Source organism: Melanostigma gelatinosum (genome assembly GCF_949748355.1).
Source record: "Melanostigma gelatinosum genome assembly, chromosome: 9".
NCBI classification, from domain to species: Eukaryota; Metazoa; Chordata; class Actinopteri; order Perciformes; family Zoarcidae; genus Melanostigma; species Melanostigma gelatinosum.
In genome coordinates this window covers 17103623-17121734 of record NC_136642.1, presented here as the reverse complement: position 1 = coordinate 17121734, position 18112 = coordinate 17103623, and the positions used below count along the sequence as shown (strand labels likewise).

Here is an 18112-nt window from a genome sequence, read left to right as displayed (position 1 = left end):
GTTCAGCATCAGAATTAGTGACCTTCAGTTTCCCTTTTGCAGTTGTGAACATGTGGGAGCCCTGTCCAGATTGCACATGTGAACTATAGCAACAGCATAGCAGCTAGTGTCAACATCAACGCTCTGAGAATTAACGTTTATGCAATCAATCATTGGCCCATAATGTAATTATGCTTATTTTTCTACCATTTCCTGTTTCTTCAGTGTTTCCTGCCAGTTTCCCTTTGCTACCATTATCCCCTTTCTCTGACTATCTGTGTGGGCTGGGTTTGTTAGTACCAGACTGTGCATCCAAAAACAATTTTGTCATTAAATCAAACCTATAGCGATAACACAATATGATAATCTATTGTCATTCAATGGAAGCATATTGTGATGAAATCATATATCAGGATATCGCGATACACAATTATGTTTACTTTGTTTAAATTGATGATAACGAGCGCCAACTAACTCAAATGTCTCACACAATCTGAATTCATAAGAATTCTGCTTATTGGAATTCCACGGTGAAGTTAAATTAAACTTTTGTCTTAATATGATTACTCTGTATTTGTGTGCATGCAAGTAAATATAATCAGTCTACAGCTGGAATTATTTGATTCATTTTTTTCTCTGTGACTTCACTTGAAACTGTTATGTTTATTTTGAGAAAATACTCAAATACTTGTCAAGTAATCAATCCACAAAGGAGTGTACAAAATAGAATTCACGATGTGGTTATTTAGACATTATTATTTATTAATTGAGACATCAGAAAACATACTGTATTATATTGTTGAAATGACCCATATTGAGATGGGTCATTGGGTGGGATGGGTGAGGGGGGGGGGATCAATGCTGTTCATATTCTATAGTTCAGATGATAATCCACAGTGAAATGTTTGACTGAGCTTTGTGTAACAGTGTGTTAAAAAGTGACTGTCCCATAGCAATCCTCTGAAATGATTCGTTGATTAATTAATCAATTGATGGACATTTAATTCGCAGCAATTTTTATAATTATTTAAGTAGTTTTCTCAGCAAAAATTATAATATATTTGGTAAATCCAGCTTCCCAAATGTGAATATCTGCTGGTTTTATTGGTCCTATAAAGCTGGATATCTTTGAGTTTGAACATGTCAACCTGGGCTTTGGGAAATTGTGATGGGCATTTAAAAATATATATTTTCTAACATTGTACAAACTAAACTAATTAATCGTGAAAAATCAACTGAGTAAATGACAATGAAAAACATTTGTTGCATCATAAGCAGAGTTAATCAATAATGTATGAATAAAATATAAAGACGTCAGTAGTCTCTTTGCTCATAGGGGTACGTTTTATGAACAGACACAATACTGAGTCCAGACATTCACTGTAAGCTACCAGTGGGAATTCTACCTCCTAAAAAGGGGAAAACCAGAGGAATAACAATAGAGGAGCACAATGAGGAAACAATCACTGGCTCTAGAATGAACACCAGCTTTCGATACCTTGCCAGATCACCCTGATCCAGCTTCAGTGAATGGAAAGATGCCTGGCAAAGTGGAGCTGAAGACAAACAACTGGCCTTTAAAATGTGTTCAGGAGACAAAACATTTCGCAATGCTTACAACACAAAGGTGTTTCTACTCATTGTCAAGTGTTTCTGCGATCAGGTGGCTGAATATAAATGAGGATTACACAAGTGATGTGCGCTTGGTGATCTTGCAGGAATGACCACGTTCTTGTGTGTACGTGAATTTGAAAAAAAAAACACAGTCACGTACAATCACAAGGGGCTTCCATGGTGGTATCCTCATGAGCAGGAAATGTCTTTTTAACAACCAATTAAAGGTGAGCCAGGCTGCTAGCTTACAAGAGGAATGTTTACACAGAGGAGCTCTCTGAAGGAGAGAAAGGGGGAGAGAGATTCATGGTGGGGGAGAGAAGGGAGAGATAGAAAGGGAGAAAGCTGGAGAGCTGATCGAGGTAGAGTCCAGGATTTGGCACTTTCACAGGTGTGCACAACAGGGGGTTTGAGGAGGAAGGAGTTTGTGTGCATGTGTGTGTATGTGTGTGGGTGCAGGAGTGTGTGGAGCTGCCAAACTGGCCACCTGTCTTTCGCTCGTTGTAGTTTTAGTGTTTCCTTTCATCCGGCCCTCAGCAGCACAGCTCCCACTTGGAGCAGTTAGCCTCCTGCCGTGTGTGTGTGTGTGTGTGTGTGTGTGTGTGTGTGTGTGTGTGTGTGTGTGTGTGTGTGTGTGTGTGTGTGTGTTTGCGTAGCTCAGGTCCCAGTTGAGTTAGAAAGACTAATGTTCCTAAAGGTGCATTTTGCTCTTTCCTCCACGTTTTCATGTCTTTGTTCTTTATGTTTTATTGAGACAGTTCGAGTGGAGGCAGGAAGTTGGCCAACAGGCCTACGGAGCAGGAGAGGACACCAGAGGAAACTTCTGCTCCAATGTCAACAGGAGGTCATGCTTCAGGAAAAGCAGTGCTACCTATCCATCTTTAATTAATAGACCTTATTCAGCTGGGTACCATCTCAGCACAAAAACATGGATGAGTTGGAAAAAAAACCAGGAAGTGCTCCTGTCTCCTCCACTGATTCTCATGTTATGACAGTTGAAAAAAGTAGACACTTGTGTTTTTGAGAGTAAGTCCAAGAGCCTGTCTCATTTTTAAAAATATACTTGTTTGTAAAAGCCGTGGTGGTCACTAAAAACACTCACCAGTTACTGACTCTGTATTGGAGGATGGGGCGAAAGCAACTTCCCTCGGAAGCCAAGTAGTCTAATTTAAGTAGCGATTTTAAAGCTGCCCTAATTAATATTTTTGTATCAACAAATGCTCAACAAACGTGTGTAACGTGAAAGGGGTTGCTGTTAGGACCTGAATCTGCAGTTCATTTCATCTTTATTTCTATTATTATTTTAAACATCATTCAACCTCATTGTTTTGTTGGTATGGCTGTTAGAGACTGTTGGTTCAGTCTCTCTGCTCCCATAGTATATATGAGAGCAGCAACTGTTCAACAAAGCGCTCTGATAAACCCGCTGTACACTACCTGCCCAGAACCAAACAGCAGAATGACAAAAGTTAAGTTGATGAAAAAAGTGGAGCATTTAGAAACTTAACAAGCCAGAAATCCCCCTCAGAAGTTGGTGGAGACCATAACAGAGCTGAAAGGAGGGTGAATGTTGGATTTATTATCTATGCCTTCGCATACTGCTGTCTCTCGCACGCTGCGTCTGTTTGGAGCGTTTGTTGTGTATGTACGGTAGTCAGAAATTAAGGTGACGCGGTTAAAAGCATGTATGTATCCGGCCTAACTGACCACTATAGCCATAACTACATCTTGTAACTACTCCATGAACTCAATGCCATTCATTTGAGGGGGAGTCATTGAGAAAGGCTATTGTCTTTTATCGACTACACTTACTTTACCTACTTTTAAATCAAGTCATTTGCTGTTAGAAACTTTACCCTAGATGCCTGCCAGGCTCCATATTATCTGTTTGCAATTCATGACAATTTATGAGGAGGCTCAATGTGCAGAGCGACAGATGGAGTAAAGATGAGAAACAGAGAACATGACCTGCCGTTTCCAATAGTTAGTTACAGTGAAAAATCCAATTACCTTGAGAGATGTATTATCATCTTGGCGAGTCACGATCATACTAAGGTTCACATGAAACAGGAAAATCAATTGGCAGAACAATTGTTGTTATTGTTGAGCCCACCAGAGAGCATGAAGCCGTTATGTGATATCTTTTTCTATCATAACTGATTAAAAGAGATCACAAGTTTGTGTTTTCTGTATTCAGGCCTCAGCTACACTTTGCCAGCTAACCATTAGGCTTTGTGTATATTCCAAACATGTTAAATTTCTCTCACACATCTTCAGGCTACATCCACCAGCCCCTCTCTGGCACTTGCACCAGAAGACTCCGAAAGCTGCTTTTTATTACTCCAGCTATCAGCGTTCACATGCCAGATTTCCACGGGGGCATCTTCGTCAGAGACCATTATATCGATAATAAGAGCCAGTCGATCGTCCAACCTCCGGTTCACCGTGGTCCAAAACCGTCCACTTAAATACACCACAGCAGTCTGCCCTCTCAGCTGATCTGTTTTCATCAATGTAAAACACAGAGATCATTAGACAGCTAAGCTATATCACAGATCCTTCTGCATAGCGTGGGTGGGTGTGCGCGCTTGCGAGCGTGTGACTGCACATGCATGCATTCGTCCATCTATTTGTGCATGTGGAAGTTCATTGGCGTACAAGTGTGTAAATGGTCATCTGTGCGTGTGCGTGTGTGTAGGCGTAGGGGGGAACCTGATCTGGTCTGTGTGGGAGGAACCAGTTCCTTTCCCCCCCTCTCTCTGCTGCTCAGACAGACGGCCTGCTAGAGAGATCAGACTCTCAGACTAACTGGACCAGAAGTCATTAGGACACACTAGACACACAGTGCCTTTTTTTTTCAAAGCTATTGCTTCCTTTTAAAAAACGCTCCGCAGAAAGATTATCTATGTCTCATCGGCTCATAACAGTGCTAAGATCTTTTAAACAAGACACACGCCGCTTTTCAAACCTTTGTCTCCGGAACCAGCGAGCAGCAGGGACCACTTACGCTGAAAGTGTGTCCTGAGATTTAATCTTTTGTTTCCCTGTGTGACGTGTGGGGAGGAAAAAACCTGCTCTGGCGCTTGAATTTAAAGGGCATAAAGCTTCATAAACTTTACAAAGCACGCTATCAGCTGTGAATCTGTCTTTCTCTCGTCCCAAATTTCAATCGACACCTCTTCCCCCTTCGTCCCCCCCTTTGTGAGTTACTTCATTAAAGTGAGTGTCCTTTACACGACATCACGCCGAGGAAAAGTCAGACACATTAACTCTAAAACCGACTGCAAGTGTTGGATGCTGTTTATGGATTTGCGGGTGTTTGTGAGATTACACACACAATAAATCAGCTTTGTTTTTCAGGGCAGCTTTCACTAAAAACTGCGAATTGGCAGTGCGATCAAATGACGTTTGAATTTTTGTTGGTTGTTTTTCTCCACCGGGCACTTGTCACATTGTAGGGAAAAAGTCCATAACTGGCACCTCGGTCGCAGAAACAGCTTGTTAGAATTGTTAAAAAATAATTTGGAAACACCAAGCCGGTGCAGCCTCCATTAACAGAACGGCTCATTTACATTTCAGTTAATGGTGGAAAATGGCTGGAGGACAACTGCTGTTATGTGGTTTTAAAATGATGAACTAGGACACCGTAGACCGGGTATAGACTGTTTTAATAGATTCTAACTCTCTTAATCCAAGAAAACTACCACATCAGTCGAACTGTGCAACATTTTCAGGTAATTTTGGTTTCCCTGGAACTGGATTTGCAAGTTTTGCCGCAGTAACCAGAGGGGCGACGAACTAGAAAAACAGAGCACACTGGCCTCAAAGATGAAAATATCACAACTTATGGTCTGGGAGAAGTGGAGGGAAGGCAGACGGTGAGAGAAGCTATTAAAAGAGTTGTGACAATTTAAAAAAAAAAGGAAGGGCAACATTCCCCATTGCTAATGCTCTGATCATTTTCCATAAAGGCAGTGGACACATTTGGAGAAAAACAGAGAGAGATGCTGAAAGAGGGAGCGAGGGATGGAAAGAGAAGAAAAAGTAGTGACAAAAAGGAAGAAGACAAGAAAAGGGAATAAAGATTGGATAGCTAGATAGATGCATAGATAGAGATAAAAAGAAAAACGAGGTAAAGAGAGGGTAAGTGGTGCGTGGCTCAACACACTGGAAAGCCATCACCAACCAGACTCTGGCCAGTGGCACTCCAGGGAAAAGAGAGGAAGAGCAGAGGAGGTGAGGAGAGAAGACAGAAAGAGCATGTGGAAAGGTAAAACAGAGGACAGCGCGGGGACACGGGCAGATGTCCAAACAGCCATACCTGCAGATTCAATTCTGCTCCCCCTTTTTCTTTTTCTTTTCCCCTCTCTTCTGAATAGTCTTTCCTCTGCTCCTCTAACCCTTCTTTGTCCATCTCATCTTCAAAACCTGTCTTTCTCTGACTGCTCTGATCTCGGTGTCCCAAAAGAGAAGACGGCAAGAGAGAGGGAGTGTGTGAGAGAGAAAGACAGACAGAGAGGGAGACGGAAGTAAAACTAGCAGTACGGCTGATGTGAGCTACAGGTGTCGTCACTGTGGAACTTCCACTTATGCTCGCTGTACGGCTTCAGAATGATCTCTCCCCTAACTGCCTGAATCAGCAAAACAGTATGAAGAAACCACTATTTGGATAGTTTCTCAGTGGAAAATGTTTATGATGTTTATTGGTTGGAACTGGGGAGGATTTGAGAGAACACCAGGCTCAAATTACCACCAACATCCACATGAAATTTACTCCCAGATATACAAACAATTTATTGGTCATCTTGTGATATTTTCCAGCATTCGGACATTTTCAGAGATGATCGTTAGAAATAACCAATACCATTAAAGTTTTTTGGGATGCCGTAAATTGTGTCAATAGCCAATGTTTTGCACCTTTATACACTATTATTCATGGTTGTCAATGCCGGTTAAATAACATAGTTTCATTATATAATGTTATGTCACATAAATATACATTTATATTTCAGTTTACACATTAATGACACACAGATCCTATGAAAGACAAATTTGTATTCATCAAAAGCTGTGTGTTTCGATCATGTGCCATAAGTTCCTCAGACTCTGAACAAAAGGTCTTTGAACAATACAGTAAAAAGTCTCTTATAAATGTTGTTGAAAGCTTTGTCACGGTCTTGATAAGCCTTTTAAAAGCTAGTTAGACTTTTTAGAAGTGTTTCAACACATTTGAAAGCACCCTAAAAAGTAAAAAGTTCCTATAAAGCGATATAAAACGTAAGAAAAAAAAGAAAGGAAATGCTTGGTTAAGTTCCTTAAAAAGTCCTGGAAGTGCTAAAGAAGTCCTTCAAGAGTCTTTGAGATGCATCACAAGTCTGATAAGTCTTCAAGTTGCAGTAAAATCATTGCATTTCATCCGTGTGGTTTGTGTCCTCATTGTTAACTTCTGATGGCCGTCTTCCTGTCTCTTTCTTTGTTCTGCAAGAGAGAGAAACAACATCTTACATTATTCAGGATTCAACACTAAAATCTATCTGAAAGGAAAAGCACAGCTTAGCTTAGCTTAGCATAAAGACTACAAATGAGGGGAAACAGCTGGTGGCACATAGGTCAGCTTCAATGGCATGCTAATAATTACACATTTCTTTGTTTGAGCCATTTCATCATCGTCTGTTGGTTTCCTCAGAATCCGTCTGCAAAGTTCCTAAAGTAGTACAAGTATGGGACGGCTGTCCTTGATGTCAACCCTCTTCATAGTCTCATGACATGGCACTCCCGGAAAAAGCAGTGCATATTGTGGAAAGAGATGCGATTTCACTGCAATCAATGGCGCAGTTTATTTATATGAACTTTACTCGGCTTGATAAAGTAAATGAACCTCGACTGCAGACACATTCTGCGCAACAGCGTGCATGCTGTACATGAATTGTGGTAGCTGCTTTTATAACAGGCTGATGCATGACAGCCCCGCGTGAACTCATTTATCTGCGGTATCAGAACAGAGAGGCCTTGATTTCCTGGCTGGCGAGGAGCCTTTCTCTATCTGGCCAGGAAAAGAACATCACATTTTCCCTCCTCACCTAACCTCTGCTCTGCTCCTCAGGCCATCTACGTACACACCGTTGAGTGATACGAAACACACGTCATGCCGTTCTTACGAATTGTTTTTCAGGGCTTTGATTGACTCGGAGCTGGAAAATGATCTCGGGCCGTCGTAACCCAATTTGTGGTGGATTTTCATGGACAAATATGTTGAATATTATTTTTGTAAAGTGAAAACTCATTTCAAACGGTGGTGAAAGTGCACAAAGGTGTCGGGTGAAGATTTTCCCCAGAGTGTGTGTCAGCCTCTCTTGCACTCCTGTCCTCTGCTGACTTTTCTTTCCCCTTCTCATATCGTCTCAGCTAACCCTCTCGGCCCCCCCCCCCCCCTCGCCTTCCTCTCATCAGCCTCACACCTGTTACACATTTCCTCTCAGACCGTGCACAAGGTGTAGGTGTTTGGAAAAATCCGTTTGACTGACATCAACAAAAGGTGGGTAGGTGTTTGGAAGGGGATCAGGCGGTAATGAGAGTGAGATCATAGGATGTGGACAGGAATCGTCCTCCCACTGATTGAGGGGAGTGTGAGGAGACACGGGAACTATTATTGTCAATTCTTCCTCCAGCTGGAGCAGAGGATCATGATTGGAGCGCGATCATCTCGGCATGGACCATTACCATCATTTTGTTATTTTAGTTGACTCAATACACCAGAATTAATAGCAGCCACAAGACTTTTGTTTTGTGTAACTTTATGTTTTTATCAACATATCTACCAAGTTACAAAATGTTGAATGTTGAACGTACATAACGTAATTCAATCACAGTGTATTTGATTTGTTTTCCTACGATATCCGCTTTTGCTGGAGCATAAATCAACAGTTTTATCGTTATGTTTCGGTTTTAGGTAAAATAATGAAAAAGCCAAAAGTGACTTAATAAGGCATAAGGCTTAAGGCTTCTTAAAAATAAAATACTTTGTTGCTTGAACTTAACTACATGCAAAATACCACAACAAAACAAATAAGTATAATTTCTAGGGGACAGGATTGCATATTTATCTCACCATGCAGTGTAAGAAATATGAATGATTGTCACAAACAAAGAGCTAGAACAATCATTCACAGATGGGAAAAGGTGAATTTAGGCGTTCAGAGTATCGAGGCTTAATGACCCGAGGAGTGTTGTCTTCCAACATATGTAATCGTCTATGAGTAGCAGTGCCATCACTGTGCTTTCTACTCACACAAACATATAAAACCAACAACTGGATGAAACAAGTGCAGCCACTCTCTGCTCTCTGGTGTTTGCTGGAAGGCGCTGTGGAAAACTGGAGGTATCTATCAGGGGAAAATAAAGTACTTGAGGCAGGTTAGAGACAGTGGGTTCATGAAATAATCTCACTCAATGACGCCTCATGACAATTGGGTGATTCACCAAATTGCATAAAATTACCATGTGAGCGCTTCGCGATAGTTGAGGAAGCACAGCTGTATAGCTGGTGTAGGCGGTTCAGCTGGAGTCGGACTGGTTCAGTCAAAGCAGGAGGAGGGGGGCTGTAAGGCTGGCCTGGTAGTCAAAACAATCTCCTGAAGACTAATATGGCACGGTCAGATGACATCTCTGCTCTCTCTTTTTCTCCAAACACACACACCCACCCACACACACACACACACACACACACAGACATACCACTGACTTCTCAGGGGGGTGATTTGTCCGACACTGATATGATTACCTGATGATGTTTACTTTAGATACGATATGATGATATTACCACACTGGAACAATATTGTTGTTTTATCAAGGTCTTCACTTTAATTAATATGAAGATAGTAAACTCTCTCTCCACCGCATCTTATCAACCCTACAAATTCTAACTTTATTTTTCTTCCGAAACTCAATCCCGGCTGTGATTTCACCTATAACTCTGGATTTTCCATGCTCTCTCTCTCCCCCCCCCCCCCCCCCCCCCTGCATTAATCCGTTCTGTCAAATACAAACATCTAATTTAGTTCTCGGCTGCGTGAAGAGAGGGATGACTGGTTGGAAAAAATAATTCCTCTTGGGTACTGGCCCGACAATCGTATAAGGAGATTGGTATTCAACCGTGAAATGAAAACTGTAATATCTCTTTAGTTTATCGACTGAAAATATGTGAATATGCGTCAGTTCCCTCAAGCGTCTAACAGAAGCTGTAATTACTCTCATGAATGATCCCCGATGAGAGGAACATAGAAACAGACTGAAATAGTGCAATAATAAGACTTTTAAATCAAGCTAACTAACACACCAAATGAGCCGAAGTCATGCCATCATGTGGCTTGGATGATATCAGACATGTACTTCATGCTCATAGTGGTTTGCTAATAAGCATCCCGGTGGCTTCTGAAAAACACTTGATTTATCTTAGATTGCCTAATCAGTTTTTAATTCTCACCAGCCGGCCACACATGCGTCTAATTGTTCCCATATTGTAAAGATCTGCCACTTGTTTCTGGCCAGTCTCGGGTGATTTCATTCTGCTACATTACGCACCAACCGGCACTTTATCATCAGCGCTAAGATGAGCACCCTGCAACAGCCAATACGTCATTAGCTTTTGAGATATTGTTTTAAGAAACTGCACCGTCTAAACTGCCAATTTCTGCTTTTCTCTGTGTTATAGATTTACTTTAGCTCTGCCCTTTGCCTGGCTCAGATTTCTGTAGTTTTGTTTTAATTTGCTCCGTGAGCAGCCCTCTCCCTGGAGGCCCAATGACAACAGAATGATAGTTTTGCTAATAGATTTTGTTAGTTATCTGACACGACTTCTTCTGTTGGTGTTAAATTAGGGTTTAACTGCTTCCATCTGTGCTAGAAAATTACCGACGAGTCTGTGCATGACGACGGCACACAGCCATACACAAAGCCAGGCTTGCTCAGTCACGCACACACACACACACACACACACACACACACACACACACACACCCACACACACACACACACACACACACACATTGAACGTGGGGAAGAATACATTTGAAAACGGCCTGCAGTAAACTAGCTGCCTTCGATGCACCTCGTTAGCGTAGCATGAAACGACAGACAAACAAAGCAAAGCTCTCGCTCATGAGACACAACACATTAACCCCACGTCAACACCAGCATTACCAGTAAATCACGGCAATTTAGTTTTCATCTCTGACCTCGAAACGTCTACTTCATGCACACAAGTGACGTAACGCTTTCCCCAGTGAAAACAGATGAATAACCAAAGGCCTGTAGAAACCGCAGTCATCAGCGCGCTCCTGCACGTGTCCTATTTAGGCTTTCTTAAGGTGCACGGTTCATTTGAGCTCTATAAAAGAAGCAAAGTGTAGTTCCACCACAGTCAAGAAAACAACTGTGGATAAAGAGCGAGGTTGATTATTCCGCTGAGTCGTTGGCTATTTATCTGCCTCTCTTTTCTCTCCTTCTCCATCCCTCTTTCCACAACTTCCTGCACACCATTAGTTTAGAAAGTGTTGAAAGCACAGTCGTGATCCAGCGCTCCTTTAGTGAGTAATCTTGTTTTTTTTCGGTGTGGGGGGGGGGGGGGGGGGGTGTCTAGAAAGAAGCAATGAACTGCCGTCTGGCTGAAAAGACTCAGGAATAAAAAGAAAATCAAGGTATGAAATGCTTTAGATAAAAGTCTGTGAGTGTGTGAGTATTTCTGTGGTCATGCATGTGTGCGAGTGTGTATATGTGTCATACGTGTGGGTGTGAGTGTGTGTGTGTGTGTGTGTGTGAGTGTGTAAGCAGCGAGGGCGTTTCACAGGGAGCGGTTTCCAGGCTTCTTTAACATCACCATCAAAGCCCAACGTCAATGTGTTTCTAATAGCAGCAGCTGAATTAAACACTGGCTGAACAGGCCTCAGCAGAGGATAAATCATTTACAGAACAATTAGCTCATTTGTTGCTCCGCTCTGCACTGCCAATGACTTCCAGACACAGAGGGCCAGCCAGTGTGTGTGTGTGTGTGTGTGTGTGTGTGTGCAGTATACGTACATGGATGTAAAAATTCTCACTCTCTGTCACTCACATTCAACTCAAAGTAACAATCACACAAATATATATATATATATATATACAGACTCACTCCTCTCTCTCAACTACACACACACACACACACACACACAAGTACAGATAAGTCAGTTTCCAATTGCATGGTGCAGTTTTAGTGCCACCGTCTCTCCATACGCCCAGCTTTCCAGCCACCCACAAAAATCATCACATGTAAAAGTTTTACTGCAGCTCAGATATAAATTACAACTGTTTAAGATATTAAGAGCTGTATTCATCATTTGTTGTGCTTGCCGTTTCGCTAAATTTGCACAATTCCTTTTCATTTCTAGAAATTCCAAATAAATGAGATTCCTTCGAGTTGGAGTTAAATCAGGGTTGTGCCTTAAAATGCTTGTAAAACCCAACTGAATGTAAGCATCACAAAAGGAACAATGGCCTTTTTACAGCAACCACACTATAATAGTCGTAATATTTTTGCCAGATTTTTGCCACAGTTGCGGACAGCGGAGGAAGCTGTAATTATGCTTCAAGCGCTATGGCCTAAAGACAACAAAGCAGACAGATCAACATATTTCGAAAAGCTTTGTTTTTGTTTTGTATATATACAAACACCATGTCAATATACTTCAGTAGCAACATACTGATACTCGTGCTGCCTTGGCGTATCGCACAAATTAAATATGTATTTAAATAGCGCCGCTGATGCTCAACTGCATTTCGAGGTCATTAAGGGTGACTTCTAGCAGATGTAACACCACTAAACAAACTGAAATCGTGCAGGTTTCCTGCCGTAGGTTAAATCCAGGCACCTGACAGTTGCACCGATCAGCAGAAGCAGAGAGGCCTAGCACAGGATATCTGCATCAATCAACCAGACAGCGCGGGGATTTGAGCAGCCCTTTGCTCACCTCGAGCCTCCGTCCTCAGCCGTGTACATCTCATTTACAGATGTAGCCATCACGAGCGTCCCATGTTTTTTACCGCACTTATCAAAAGACACTAGTATGTGAAGGCTGCGCTCCAGTTTAACCATGCCAAACTGCCGGCGCTCCACCCCAGAGCAGTTTTTGCAAACTTTGTCAGGATATATGTGTGTACGCCAGAGGAGCAGCTTGACTTCTGATCAAAAGATACCGAGTGCAAACGTCCCACAGTGTGTGTCTCCATAACGTGAGGGGGAATACAAAACTCAAAAAAGAGTATCTAGCAGTGCAGAAGAATGGATTTGCACTATGATCACCGCGCTGAAGCTGAGCAATAAAGATATTCAAAGGGACTCGCTAGAAAAGACAAACAACAATTTCTCGTGCTTTAGGCTCACTGAGGAGATCTTCACTGTTCCCCAATTGGCTCTAAACATCTCAAGACAAACAATGAGTCGCTCTCAAAAAGAAAGCCATGTCTCTCAAACTTTGGTGATTTTTGAATTGCTCTGATAAACTGAAGGATGAAGTGTTTCCTCATTTATGGGTTCGAAAAAAACCTGTCTTTAAGCTGAATAAACCATAATAAAATAGCCATTGAATTAGCTAAACCATGTCTTGCCACAAAGACATATATTTCTCAGGACATCGCAGTGAGGAGGTTTTCATTAACTTCAATCTCTAGTATCCCGTATCGTTTTCTGGAGAGTCTATACAGAATAAATCATATATCCTTCACCTGTGTAAAATAGATGTTTCTCTCTGAACCGTGTGCATAAACTCACACAGTCACATTAGTATTCCACTGAATATATAATCTGTAATAGTGTAGCCCTCTCTGTGCAGTAGTCATTACTAACACCACTGTTTGTTTTGAAACAGTTATACTGTATACACACATAATAAGAGGAAATGAGCGTATACTTTTCTCACTTTCACCCTCTCCCACATTGGAAATAAGCATAATTGAAGCAGCTGCTATAAGCGGACCTGACAGCTGCGATGAACCTCAATGACCATAAAAACATACAATGAGAGCACTCAGGACACAAAGTCTCATTTTACCTTCACAATCGTTTCCTCTCTGTAATCACCAGCACTGGTTCTGCCCTTTAGCCCACTTAAACACACTGTATCGTCACTTTTCCAGAGAAAATGAAATTCTCTCAGGTTCTTCCAATCAGAGTTAACCATTTATGTGCCAGGTGAGCCTGGGATCTCTTATGATTCTCCTTAAACGATACGTGTGGTGATATTCTATTTTTCTTGTCGTCTGTGATAAGACCAAAACCAGCAACGAATTGATTATATGTGTTGTGTGTGTGTGTATTAAAAACCTGATATACTAGTTACTTGGTCTTGTTGTCCAAAAACGATGAAAACACATCAAAACTCCACACCGCTACACTGGGTGACATGTTCCTTCATTAGCGTTATGATAGGCAGTTTATTTTGAGTCAATCCCACAAACACAGTCCTGCTGCTGTAAATGCTAGGGCACCAAATGTGTATTAATCCGCCGCAGAAAACAGTCCCCATCCAGTCACTCCGTACACCTGTTTGAGCAGTGATTGCTAAAAACTACGGTGCTCAGCAGTTGTATTAATTTACTGAGCCAATTGAAGAAATAAATCTCTCTATATTAGTCAGCTGAACCCAGCAGGGAGGATTATTCTATGTGGTGCAGCATATAAAAGTTCTACTGAACGTACATGGGACATCTTTTCACTCCTTTTGCAGAAACCACATCGAAGTTAAAACTTCAAAATCTTTCCCTAACTCACCGCCTGTCGACTCTCTTATTCAGGGGAATGAATCAAGGGATAACCAAGAGATGATGACTCTCACCTGGGTTCACTTAATCAGTGAAATAAAAATGAAAACAGCAAGAGTCCAGAGAACAGTCAGCGGTTACTGAGCAAATGGGAAACTGTGTGTGACTTAGGTCACGAAAGATAAACTGAGTCAAAGTGTCCACAGTCGAAGGTTTTGACATGAGAAAGTTTCCAAATCGTTTTCTACGCAGCATGCATTTACAGGTCAGTCATGCGTCTGCAGCAGTGAGTTGACAGCAGCAGATAGTATTACACAGCTCCTACTGACAGCGCTGACCTCCACCGGGCTGATCGATATGCAGAGAGCTGAGTGAAACCCAATGAGAAGGACCAAGAGGATGAAAATGGAGGACTTAGGGAGGGCAAACTGAAGAAAAAGGAGACAGAGGAGAGAGAGAGAGAGAGAGAGAGAGAGAGAAAGAAAAAAGGATGGAGAGCAAGTCTGATTTGAGGCTTGATATCTCTCAGCCGAGGGTGTCTGCGTTTCAGACGTCGAGGACGTATAGGCTTTCACTCACAAAGCTTCAGAGGGGAAGCAGGAGGGAGGGCGAGACACACACTGCTGGGACTCAGGTTATCCCCCAGCTGAAGGGTCTCTGGGTTTAGACACTGAGGAGGGTATTAGCTTTCACACACTGCTGGGGTAACGGGGGAGTCTGCCAGATGTCAGCTCCTTACCCATAAATCCTACTAAATGGGCAGCGGCTCGGTCAGAGGGAGGAAGTTGAGTGGACGTCACCTCTCTATCATCTCCTGCACAGACCGGGGGTGTTTGTTGAAGTCTGAGCTGCATTCGTACACGTTTGATTTCAGTCGGCTGATAGAAATTCTTCATTCCCCGTTACTTCTCATCAGACTGATGACTTTCTTATGCTGAGAGTGTTTTTGATTATGTCTGTTTCCTGTGTTGAATCAATCAAATGTGAGTTGCACAGGATCGAGTTCTCCTTTTTCTGTATCTCTATTAAGTCCCAGACCGACAGCGCAGCAGTGGAGGAAGTGTGGAGAACGTTTGACTACTAAACTGTGATCTGAAATGCTATCTTTGACACTGAAATGATGAGTGTGACTATTCATTGAAGCTTGTTTTGTGGCGTGTCTATGAATTGCTGAATTGTTTACCTGTGTACAAACACATGACTAAGTAGAACAAAATGCTGAAAATGCAGTTTTTTGTCTCGTGACATCCATATTCAGTGGAACAAATTCATTGCCAGTTACCGATCTTTGCGTCTCAGGTCAGTTCTGCAGCAGTCACGATTAAAACCTCCACATATTCAAGCTGACGTCAATACATTCTTGAAATTATACACATGGTTTTGGATAGATTTCATGGGCTCCTAGTCATGAATCGCACTCGCTGCAAACTTTAAATTCCTATTCTTAGAAAAAGAAAGAAAAACACCACAGTTGGAGGTTTTACGCAATGGTCATGCTCGTCTTCTCAGCTCACCTCAACAAACTGAAATGTCGAGCGAGTTTCAGAAAGCACCTTGAACTTTCAAGCCACCTGCTCGAGTAAAACTAACCCCCAACAGAACAATAATACGCAGTCCTTCACCCCAACAGAGGACTTTAAAAGAGGTTCTGCTTTTAATGTCCCTCAGGGCCAATCAGGTTTATAGGCACAGTCACTGATCTCAGGTCAGCTTTAAACACCAAGTTGACCCTAAAGCACGACACAGTTTCCCCAAAAGAAGCTTCACTCTGTGGTGTGATCAAGTTTCTCTGTTTTCTAATTCTGGAAAAATAATTTCAAGTGCTCTGTTTACAGGAATTGAAAGACACTAAAGAAATGTATGATAGTTATCATTGTAGTATTTATGTCATAATCAAAAGCTGTATATATATTCCCTTGATCTTTCTTTGAATGATAATTATACCACAGCTTTGGTGGAGGTTTTACCATACATAGCATTTTAGTTTTGTTTGATTTGGCCTTTTTTCTTCCTCACTGATTCATAATTTTCATCTGCTCACCAATTTCCTCTGGTTGCTGAGGCAGAAAGTACAGATGTGCTTTGGCTGAGCTGATTGGTCAGATCCTCGGTTGGGGGAGGAGTTAACATGGAAGAACGGCGGTGAGGGAGTGTGGCACGGTTGTCCATCATGAAGCCCCTCGCCCAGGAGCAGGACGTTCCCCAGGTGACTGATGTAGCTGCTGGCCAAACGTAGAGTCTCGATCTTCGACAGCTTCCTAATCATGAAACCAGAAGGAGATTTATGGTGTTAATTACAACACAAAATATCTAAAAAGTCTACAATAATTTGAAAAACAAATAAAGATTTTGGCCCCAAAATAAATTAAATTATGATTAAAGGTGCATGCTATCCATCAGAAAATACATATTTTGGTTCTATGATAGCAAAAGTGTAGTTCTGATACTTTAAGAATGTGCCACAGATAAAACATCATGACTCAGTACCTGTCTGCAGGCTCGGTGGGGATGAGTGTGCGCAGTGCTGTGAATGCCGTGTTGACAGAATTGGTGCGATCTCTCTCCCGCGCGTTGGCTGCGGTCCTCTGGCGAACCTCTCCATGGGGGGGAGACCCCTGGGGGATGAGCATCCCCATCATGGTCCCTACGTCCACCCCTGCGCACCCTCCTGCACCGCACAGCTTCCTCTTCCTGTTCATCTTGATGTGAAAGGCAGATGGCGACGAGGAGGACAGGCGGAAGTTGGAGGAGCCATGCTCCTCAGAGCCCGAACCCTCGCTCCCGTTCTCGTCGTCGTCTTCGGAGAGGAGGGCGATGTCGCCGTACAAGAAGCGGCCTGCGGGAGGTGCCGAGCGCAGCATGGCGAATGTCATCTTCAACGTAACGACGCTCTGCCAGCTACTGGTCGATCCTCGTGAGACTTCCACTTGACGAGGTTTAATCAGAAGCCGCTTGGCAAACTTTCTGTTGGTGTTGCTGATTAAAGGCGCCAACCCTTTAAAACTGTTACTTTACCCCCAACTTCTCTTTTAGTGATGCCAGGTGAGTCAGATGTAGCCCTTATGGTGCAGAGTTAGGCCGGGTTTAAAAAAAGATCAACCAGTTGATCCTTAGTCAGTGGTCAAGAGCAACTTGACCTCAGAGCAGCTGTGTTTTTCTCTCTTGGTTCATACAAAAACACTTCACATTCCAAAAGGTCAGTTCTTCTTTCTGTTTAATCCTTTACAAGAAAGCCAAATTTCAAATGGCACAGCTGATTTTGTCCTCTTTTTCTTCTCTAAACCTCTTTCTTGGTCTTTTGTTTCTATATTTGTCTGTTTAAATTCCAATAGCAAAAGCTACTCCCAGTCTGTGGCAGCAGTTTTACTGTCTCTTGCTCTCTATTGGTCTCTCCCTCTCTCTCTCTCTCTCTCTCTCTCTCTGCCTCTTTGCTCCACGTGTGCCTGCTGTCTGAGTGTTTCCGTCTGCCCCTGGTCTTATAGGCGGTGGGAGGGCTGGAGGGCTCCTCCGCTCCTCCCTCTGAGCGCTGAGGGTCCCTCGGCTGCTGTCTAGAAGCGGGCCAGAGAGACCGGAGGCAAGAGGCAAACCATCAGCAGGAGTTTGTTTTGGCTGTACGCTGATTTGTTTCTGGGGAAATCCACCCTAAAACAGAACTTGCATGACCCTCATATGCTAGATGCGTTCGGTGACCCTTCTGAAACACATATTCCTTTCAATAATAATATTATGA

The 18112-nt window shown here is 42.5% G+C and overlaps 1 protein-coding gene across 1 annotated transcript; it reads right to left on the bottom strand.

The window, feature by feature from the left end:
- Nucleotides 1-6296: 6296 nt before the first annotated feature.
- Nucleotides 6297-17789, bottom strand: LOC306782192 (basic helix-loop-helix transcription factor scleraxis-like). The gene is made up of 3 exons (XM_079275431.1): nt 16870-17789; nt 16424-16640; nt 6297-7071 (listed from the first exon to the last, which is right to left on the bottom strand). The coding sequence occupies exons 1-3, from the start codon at nt 17253-17255 to the stop codon at nt 7033-7035; spliced, it is 642 nt and encodes a 213-aa protein (XP_079131557.1). The 5' UTR covers nt 17256-17789; the 3' UTR covers nt 6297-7032.
- Nucleotides 17790-18112: the final 323 nt, after the last annotated feature.

Excerpts from the sequence above, each read along its gene's own strand:
- LOC306782192 (XM_079275431.1), bottom strand. The coding sequence starts at position 17,255 with ATGACATTCGCCATGCTGCGCTCGGCACCTCCCGCAGGCCGCTTCTTG. Across the intron at positions 16,641-16,869 it reads CCCACCGAGCCTGCAGACAG|GAAGCTGTCGAAGATCGAGA; the intron begins GTACTGAGTCAT and ends TTTCATGATTAG. Across the intron at positions 7,072-16,423 it reads TCAGCAACCAGAGGAAATTG|AACAAAGAAAGAGACAGGAA; the intron begins GTGAGCAGATGA and ends TCTCTCTTGCAG.